Genomic DNA, 9,994 nt, shown 5'->3' with positions numbered 1-9,994 from the left:
GCCCTAGGTCTTCTCTTTTTCCTTTTGCGTTGGGACTCTGCAAGTTAGATATTTATCCAGTGATTTTCGGGTGAAAATCGAGTCTAAAATAGGAACAAAGTTATTGATTATGATGGGGGAAAAAAGAAAGAATAAATTATTGATTGGATTCCACCAAACATAATCAATAGGAAGGGTAATAAAAGAGAAAAGTCCTTTAAACGGAACAGACTTCTTTTATAACATCTCTCAAAGCTAAAGAAAATACAAGATCCAAAAATCCTATATATCGATTGCACCAATCAGAGAGTTCTTAAGCTTAAGCTATGCAAGCTCCTGTCTCACAACTCCGGCCCTCTTAATCTTTGCCAACATAAGCTTAAACCTGTCAAGCCCTCTCTTCAACTTCCTTCCCCATGAACTGTTCTCCCACTTGGTCTTCACATCAGCAGCTTCCGTAGCCTCTACCAAGGTCTTCTTCTTTGAGATTCTTTTGATGTCAATTTTGATATCTGTGAGTGAAAGCCTCTTGAAGTTAATATGGCTCCTCACCATGTCCGGAGCATCAGCAAGAGCCCTATTTTGGTCGATGATCATAACAACGAGCGTTCCGGAGTCCTTTCCGTAGTTGATTAAGGCTATCCTTCCAATCTCCATTGTTTACCCTAAAAATGAGTAACAATTAAATTTATATGCGGTTTAAAGGACAAGTGATTTAATTTAAAACGAATGATCTAAGAACAACAAATAATTAAATTAAAGAGAGATAAAACAATCAAACCAAATGCGATAGAATAATTGAGTCTGACTTTAAGTTGAACACCGAAAACTGGCTCTGATCGAGCCCTTGATGCGGGTTCGGTAGTAACTAAAGAAAAGAGGAACTGAAGAACACTTTGAACAACAACTAGAAGACAAAAATAAATTGTATTGCTTTGATATGCGTGCCAACAATGGTTTAAAATAAAAAAGTTCCCCCCTTTATATAGTAAAGGAGTTTCAATCCTTTAAATAAGGTAAAAATCTTCTCTTTTCGGTAAATGTCGATTTGCAGTTGATATCGGACGGGATTTGCATCGTAATATCCAGTTGGGGGCAGATATTACGGCTCCCTGCTCATCGTGCTTAACTGTTTCTCTTTTTTCCTTAGTCCCGAAACTTTACTCTGTCCGGATCCGATGTTCAGCCGTGTCCGATCTCGGATGCACCATTCGTCCTCCCCGGGCTTCGAAACGAGGAACCCTTCGGCTTCACTCGGGGTTGTGTCAGATCATGTTTTCCTCTCGTTTTTTTAGTAGAAAATTGGGAATAACATTATTCCCGATTTTACCCGTACATCGATAGTCGCCTCACTTTTCGGAGAGCAGATTTATCGAAGCGACGAGAAGTGATTAATTGACCCCGATTCCTTCCTCTGTACGCTGCAATCGAGTGGACGAGTCAGTGAAACATCCCATCAATTGCGTTGTTCTGATATTGGACACGTGTGAGCTGCTGGTTGAACGTCCTCGAATGCGAGACATCACGCATTAATTACCTCTCCCCCTATAAAAGCTTCAGTTCTTTTTTCACTTTTTTACTATCCGATCTCAAACCTTCTTAAGTTACCCCCGGACTTTTTACTTGCTCATAATCCCTTCAAATCTTCACACACAATTCTTCACATCTTCATATCTTTTATCTTCCCATCTTCAAAACTTCATACTTTGTCCTTGAATCTCTAAGTTTGACCTTCAAACCTTCATTCTCATTTTCAAATCTTCATACCTTCATCTTCATACATTCATATTCCTAGAATTCGATGGAGAAAACTTCAAAGTCTGTGCCCCAACAAGCCTCCCCTTCAACTTCTAAGCCGACCACGGATGTCGAGGTGGTCGTACCTGAAGCGGCCCCGAAACCTCCTCTAATGAATTTTATCCCCGGAGGATGCTCTATAGAGAATTACTTTAAGGTCGAAAAAGCCTCCACGCAAGGGGACCGAGGTGAGGAGGTGTGGAGGTACATATGCTCCATCATCGAGGACACGCTCCTGACGGTTCGGGAGGACTGCAAGTGAGAGGGAAAGGAAGTGGTTGTCCCTGGCCCCGATGAGGACAGCACCACACATGTGGAGGGGTATTTAAATATTTATACATACCCCTTCGCTCTTGGCCCGGTAGATACAATAGTCCTCAACTTCTGCAATAGGTACGAGGTCTGCCTCGGGCAGATTCACCCGTCGATCGTGATCCTCCTCCGTCACTTCATCAATAACACGGAGGAGCCTCGGTTTACCATCGACCACCTACTTCACCTCTACAGTCCCCGAATCTTTCAAGGGGGATTAATCGAGCTCGTCCGTCGGGCAAAGAAAGCTCTATTCTCGAGCATTGATGAAGACAGGGATCGAGGCTGGCACGGGAGATTCGTTCGGGTGAAGACCGAGGATCTTATTCTCCCCGGGTTCCTGTCGTTCCTTGAAAAGTGGAACCTAACCCGTAAGTTCCTCTCCTTTTGAGTATTTAGAATACTTTTTGGATTTTGTTCTTCTTTCTCATCGCCTAGTTCTACTGTCCGAGTCCCCAACGTAATTCCCTACTTCAAAGAGTGGGTCGAGGGGATCTACAAACAGTTATCGTACTTTGAGCGCGAATGGCACAAACCCTCAAAGGGCGAGTGGGAGGCTCGTTCCCATGGTAAGTGTTCTCCCTCCCGATCAAGTTTCCTTTTCTATTCAACTGTCACCTTTACTAAGTCCCTCTCTTCCTTCCACAGGTTTGCCCAAGACCACTGAGCTACGGGCTGTGGACGAGGACGAGGCTCCGTCCTCACCTGCTAAACCCTTCGCTTCGGGACAACTTGAGGCCGCTGTGAAGAAGGAGGAGAAAAAGATAAAAAAGAGGGGTTGTTCCAATTCGCAGGAAGCTGATGCCAAGAAGAAGAGGGTCGCAGTTAGGGTTCGAAAGAGCAATAAGAAAAGTACCCAGACCAGGGTAACACACCCCAAATCCATTTACTGTCTCAGGGACTACCCTAAAGATGATGACTGGGAGTTGGAAGCATCGAATGGTAGTAACCGGGAGGCCAAACCCTCTTTGGCTCGGGAGACTAAAGGAAAGCAAGTGGCTACGGCCTCTCGAGAAGATACTCCCGCTCTGAGAGAAGCTGCTGTGTCATTGACATCCCGAAGTCACCGTCTCACACAGAGTCTTTATTTGACGAGGCTCAGACCATCAAAGAGGAACCAACCGAGATGTCAAGGGCTGCAGATGAGACCCTCAACTTGTTCTTTAAAGGCATGGACATTGGTGCGTTGAAGGACTACTCCGGGTTCGGTCACCTGGAGATCCCGAAAAAAGATGTGCTGCAAGAGTCAGGCGGGCCGAGCTCTATCCCAAAGCTGGTGAAGCAGTTCCCCGCCCCGAGCGTGGATCCCGACCGCAGAAGAATGGTCATGTTTACGATCCTGACGGATACCCGGGTGCTGTCCGGACCGGTTGGCATTGCTAGCTATCTTCACTACTTGGTGACCGAAGAGGATTAGGCGAAGATGAACGAGGTGGATGCAGCGAGCCTTTTCAACGAGGCACAATAGGCCCCGAACAGGGTATGATTTTCTCTCTTTGTATCCCTTGAAGGGTTCATTTAACCTTAGCGTATTCTTATGATCTCATCAACTTTGTTTCTCAAGCCTCGGTGCTTCATCATGAGAGCTTTCATTGGTCTCGGATGGAGGTGAGCCAGCTCGAGTTCGAGCTCAAGGAACGGGTTAGGCAGAAGGACATGTACAAAGCTCTTACCGAGCAAAGAGACGAGGCCCTCAAGGACCTCCCCATCCTCCAAGTTGAGCTGGAAAAAGCTCAAAAGGAGGCCTCGTCGGTGAAACGAGAGCATGGCGTTCTGGTCGAAAAGGTAAGGGTATTTGAGATTAATAACGAGAGGTTAAGCGCAACTGCTAACACCGTAACCTCGCAGGTCTAAGAAAAGATAGACCCGATCGACCAGCTTCGGGCCGAGATGAACGAGCTCAAAGCCTGGGCCGAGGCGTTGAGGAGCAAGATAGATCTTCTGGCCTCGGAAAAGGAGGCTACTAAAGAGGTGTTGGCATCGGCCAAGGACTAGCCCAGGTTGATGAATGATAAAGCTGACAAGTGGTCTCGGCTGAATGATGAGCTTCGAGCACAACTGGGCTCAGCCGTCTTGGAACGGGATGCCCTCAGCCGGGAGTATACCGTGTTGAAGTCCAAGTTGGAGGCGACTTCGAACGAGTCCTTCGAGGTCCAGGATATGCTGGCCGAATACAAGAATAACGTGGAGATAACCGAGGCCCGTTTAATAACAAAGGCCGAATATGTAAAGTGGTTATCGCGGAGGGAGACCCTCGAGGAGATTCACGCCCGGGGGTTCGGTCTATCAGCCGAGGTTGAAGAGGCTTGAGGCCGAGGCCGAGGCCGAAGAGATATACCAGCCCGAGGGTTCAGGTAGTGAATCGGGCTCTGGTGAAGACTAGGCGGAGATGCCTTAGTTTATTTTTTGTTTTCTTTTTTTTGTACATTTTTTGTTTATTTTTAGGCTGTTTTACCGTGCCTTTGTAAATACTTTTGGCATATATAGAAAAGATTTCCTTCGGCTATACTGTCTTTACTTTTCAGCATCCGCTTGCAACTCTTTGTTTGAAAAAATGTCATTAATACCTTAGCATAAAATTGGACATAATTTAGAGTGTTCGTTCCCCCAGAGCCCGAATGAAGCCTGGTTTCGATAACAATTCTGAGTTGCTTTTGCTTCGGAATATTTGATAAAAATGAAGTCCTCAAAAATACTTGAATGTTTCAACCAGACACTATGATGTTTTGCCGAGGGTGGCCTTTTTTCATAGGTTTTAATCATGTGTAAGGACCTTACTTTCTACGTACAGACTTGGATGTCTCCAAGCCGTTTTAAGTTGGATGTAGCCTTTCATGTTCGGGCCCTACCTAATAGACTCAGTGCCTTCGGGATTCGATATCCCTAGCAGTCTAATTTTATTATCAGACATTAGTCCTCGACTCGGGGAGGCCCGTGGGCTCTAGGATTTTGAACCCCTTATTTGTTCTAAATAACTTAACGAATATATCGCTGGTGCAAATGTGAAGGGATGAAATATAGAGGGCAAATTTCTTTCATTACTTTGCATGTAGAATACGTGATCGAAGGCACAAAAGCTTTCTGCCATGGCAAGAATGAGCTACGGGCACAGTTTGTTTGACCGTTTGACCCTTACAATGGATTTTAATATTCAAGCCTTGGCTTTTAACATCAAATAAAAAATTCCTTTTAAGGATCCTGACTTAGGGCGTAATGGCTCTCCCAGTATTCAAGATTGAGCTCGTGAGGGCTCGAATACTATCGATCCAGTATGGGTGGTCAGCAATCACGGCCTCAGGCCGGTCTTCAAAACTAAGTTTGCACATTTTACTGTTGCCTCGTTAAAAACCTTGCCGTAAAATCCACTTCGGAAAAAACCGGTCCAAGGGAATACCTGCATGGGTTAGTCGAAAGCATAACAAATTTAAAAGGAAATTGTGTTTGTACCTTAGCAGTAATATCGGTTTAAGTGTGCCACATTCCAGTTGTTTGGTAGCTGTACACCGTTCCCTGACTCGAGCTTATACAAACCTTTCCCGGTTATACCGGCAACTCTGTACGGACCTTCCCAGTTTGGGCCTAGTTTTCCATCGTTTGGGTTCTTGGTGTGTAGCATAACTTTTCTTAATACGAAGTCCCCGACTTGGAAATATCAAAGGTTAGCACTTCGGTTGTAGTATCTCCCCATTCGCTGTGGGTCACTAATCGGATCAGGGCGGCTTCTCGCCTTTTGTTTGATAAGTCCATGCTCGTGGCCATGGCCTTGCTATTTGACGTCTTGGTAGCGTACTGGAACCTTAGGCTTGGTTCCCCTACTTCGACCGGGATCAAAGCTTACGCGCCGCAGACTAAAGAGAACGGGGTCACACCGGTGCTTGATTTCGAAGTCGTTCGATATGCCCACAAGACCTTGGGCAAAACTTCTTTCCACTTTCCCTTCGAATTCCCACAAGGTGTTGACAAGATCTTTTTAATTTTGTAGTCTTCGAGAAACTTACTTACCTTGCCGCCAATGAACTGCTTCCCGTTGTCGCGAGCAATCTCGACGGTATCCCCAATCGGCATATGATATGATCCTAGATGAAGTCGATGACGTCTTTCTCCCGAACCTTCTCGAACGCCTGTGCTTCGACCCACTTGGAGAAATAATCAGTCATGAGTAGTATGTATTGGTCTTTACCGGGTGCCCATGGCAAGGGACCGACGATGTCCATCCCCCATTTCATAAACGGCCATGGCGATAGGACCGGGTGAAGCATTTCACCTGGTTGATAAATCACTGGGGCGTGCGTTTGGCATTCATTACATTTTCGAACGAAGTCTTTCGCATCCTTTTCCATCTCGTTCCAGTAATAACCGGCTCTGATCAATTTTCGAACCAAGGATTCCGCTCCTGAATAGTTTCCACAAGTACCCTCGTGCACTTCCCTCATGGCGTAGTCGGTCTCCCCTGGACCCAAGCACCTGGCTAGTGGCCCGAAAAAGGATCTTCTGTATAATTGTCCCTCGACCAAGCTGAACCTGGCAACTTTAGTACGTAGGGCCCTTGATTTCTTTAGATCCGATGGCAATTTCCCTTTCTCAAGGTAGTCTATGTATTTGTTCCTCCAGTCCCAAGTCAAGCTTGTCGAGTTCACCTCGGCGTGACCTTCTTCTACCACCGAGTTCATCAATTGTACTACTTCTACGGAGTCAAATTCATCGGAGTCTACTAATGATCCTAAATTGGCCAACACATCGGCCTCGTTATTTTGATCCCGAGGTACATATTGTAGAGTCCATTCCTTGAATTGGTGTAATGTCACGTGCAACTTATCCAAGTAACTTCGCATGCGTTCCTCTTTTACTCCAAACGTCCTATTGATTTGGTTGACGACAAGGAAGGATTCACATTTGGCCTCGATCACCTCAGCTCCCAGGCTCTTAGCCAGTTCTAGACCTGCAATCATAGCCTCATGTTCCGCTTTGTTGTTAGTCAATTTGACAGTTCTAATAGACTGTTTTATTACGTTACCCATAGGTGGTTTTAATACGATGCCCAGCCCGGACCCCTTTGCGTTGGAAGCATTGTCTGTGAATAGGGTCCAGATCCCCGAGCTAGTCCCCGAGGTGAGCAGTAATTCCTTCTAAACCTCGAGGATCAAGGCCGGCGTAAAGTCGGCCATGAAGTCTGCCAAAATATGAGATTTTATGGTTGTTCGGGGTTTGTACTCGATATCTTACCCGCTAATTTCTATGGCCCATTTGTCCAACCAGACTGAGAGCTCGGGTTTATGCATAACATTCCTTAGCGGGTACGAGGTCATGACACATATGGGGTGACACTGAAAGTACGATTTTAATTTCCTAGACGCACTTACTAAGACGAGCGCTAATTTTTCTATGTGTGGATACCTTGTCTCGGCATTGCCTAGGGTTCTACAAACATAATAAATAGTAAATTACGTACCTTCTTCTTCCTGGACCAGGACACCACTTACCTCTACCTCAAAAACTGTCAAGTAGAGGTACAACTGTTCATCCGCTTTCGGAGTGTGCAGCAAGGGATGGCTCGATAGGTATCGCTTGCGTTCTTCTAAAGCTCGCTGGCACTCCGAGGTCCATGAGAAGTCGTTCTTCTTTTTTAATAATGAGAAAAATCGGTGGCTCTTGTTTGACGACCTCGAAATAAATCGGCCCAACACGGCTATTTGCCCGGTCAGTCTCTGTACTGCCTTAACGTTATCAACTACGGTGATATCTTTTATAGCTTTTATTTTTTCCGGGTTGATCTCTATTCCCCGGTTGGATACCATGAACCTGAGGAACTTGCCCGAGTTGACCCCGAAAGCACACTTCTCCGAGTTTAGCTTCATGTTGTATTTCCTCAATATGTCGAAGGCTTCCTGCAAATGCTTCAAATGGTCCTCTGCTCGCAGGGACTTAACCAACATATCATCAATATAAACCTCTATTGATTTCCCTATTCGTTGTTCGAACATCCGGTTAACTAGGCATTGATACGTGGCACCGACGTTTTTTAGCCTAAACGACATCACGTTATAATAGTAGGTGCCGAATTTGGTTATGACATAAGTCTTTTCTTGATCGCCTGAGTCCATCTGAATTTGATTGTACCCAGTATAGGCGTCGAGAAAACTCAGAATCTCTTGTCCGGCCATTGCATCGATCATTCGATCGATGTTAGGCAAAGGGAATGAATCATTCAGACATGCCTTGTTTAGATCCTTGTAATCTACACACATTCTAAGTTTGTTTCCTTTTTAGGTACGACTACTACGTTAGCTAACCAATCCGGTTACTTAACTTCCCGGATATAACCTATTTTCAAAAGTTTTGATATCTTTTCTTTGATGAATACATGTTTGATCTCGGACTGCAGCCTTCTCTTTTGTTTGAGTGGGTGGAACTTTGGATCCAGGCTCAATTTGTGGGTTGTCACCTCCGATGGGATCCCTATCATATCTAAGTGGGACCAGGCAAAACAATTAGCAGTAGATTTAATAAAATTAATAAGCTTTTTACTGAGCTCAGGTGTTAATCCCGTTCCCAGGTATACCTTTCCATCCGGCAGGTTCTCGATCAGTATAACCTGCTCCAATTCCTCGATTGTCGATTTAGTGGCATCGGTGTCATCGGGTGCTATAAAAGATCTCGGGACGCCGTAATCATCATCCTCGTCCGCTGTGTGCTCCTCCTATTTTTATGTCGAAATCGTGGGCATCGGGATAACTTCATTGATAACGAACATCTCCTTCGCGGCCGGCTGTTCCCCGTAGACTATTTTGACTCCTCCCGCAGTGGGAAATTTCAATGCCTGACGTAAAGTTGAAGGCACCGCCCTCATGCTGTGAACCCATGGCCTTTCGAACAAGGCGTTGTACCCCATAACCCCCTCGATCACATAGAACATTGTTTCCTGGGTGGTCCGGTAGTGCTCACTGGTAAAGTTATTTCACCATTCGTCGTTTCGCATGCCATCTTGAATCCGTTCAAAACCCGAACCGTCGGTACGATTTGGTCCAATAATCCTAGTTGCTCTACGACCCTGCATCGGATGATGTTAGCCGAGCTACCTGGAACAATCAACACACATTTAACTCGAGATTTATTTGTTGGCATCCCTGTTTTTGAAATGATTTTTGGCCCGTTCGCTTAGGAATTCTTGAAGATGCCCGTTGTTGAATAATCGAGCCAATTCTTCCCTTAGCTATCGACAATCTCGGTCCCATGACTGTGAGTACCATGGTACTTACACACCAAGCTATGATCCCTCTATGCGGGATCTGACTGAAGTGGTCTAAGCTATTTGGTCTCTTTGATGCGACCTATGGGCAACACTATACTTGCAACATCCACGTTGAAATTGTACTCCGATAATCTCGATGCTTCCCTACCCCCTAGCAACCTGTCAAAACCGTTTTTACTCATCAGACCCTGATTGCTTAGTCCTTGATCAATTCTCCTGTCGTTCCTAGTTGGGTGGCAATCAGATACATTTCCCCTTATGTCTGAGCCGTATGGTTGATACCGACCTCGAACCGACCTTGGCTCCTGGTCGATAATCCTCTTATATCTATCATTTGCTTTGTTGGGGGTAAACAGACCCTGAGGAGGCCCCCAGCTGGTCGTCCTCGACTCTGATCTTCGACTGATACCTATTATGGACGTCGGCCCAAGTAACCACCGGGTACTCCACCAAGTTTTGCTTCAATTGTTGAGAAGAAATGAAACTTTGGGGGTTGAGCTCTTGAGTAAATGCTTGAATGGCCCAATCATCTGCGATCGGGGGCAAGTCCATTCGCTCCATCTGGAACCTCGACACGAACTCCCTAAGCTTCTCATTATCTCTCTGCTTGACTTTGAAAAGGTCTGATTTCCTTGTCTCGACCTTGATGGCGCCGAC

At 45.7% G+C, this 9,994-nt stretch overlaps 1 protein-coding gene across 1 annotated transcript; it reads right to left on the bottom strand.

Moving 5' to 3' along the window:
- Positions 1 to 303: 303 nt before the first annotated feature.
- Positions 304 to 636, bottom strand: LOC107830302 (large ribosomal subunit protein eL14y-like). Its single transcript, XM_016657827.1, has one exon. It carries the CDS (start codon positions 634 to 636, stop codon positions 304 to 306), a length of 333 nt encoding a protein of 110 aa, XP_016513313.1.
- Positions 637 to 9,994: the final 9,358 nt, after the last annotated feature.

This window comes from Nicotiana tabacum, chromosome 13 (genome assembly GCF_000715075.1).
Source record: "Nicotiana tabacum cultivar K326 chromosome 13, ASM71507v2, whole genome shotgun sequence".
Classification (NCBI taxonomy): domain Eukaryota; kingdom Viridiplantae; phylum Streptophyta; class Magnoliopsida; order Solanales; family Solanaceae; genus Nicotiana; species Nicotiana tabacum.
Note: the sequence above shows the minus strand (reverse complement) of the source record. Positions and strands in the feature narration are given on the sequence as shown.

Excerpts from the sequence above, each read along its gene's own strand:
- LOC107830302 (XM_016657827.1), bottom strand. The coding sequence starts at position 636 with ATGGAGATTGGAAGGATAGCCTTAATCAACTACGGAAAGGACTCCGGA.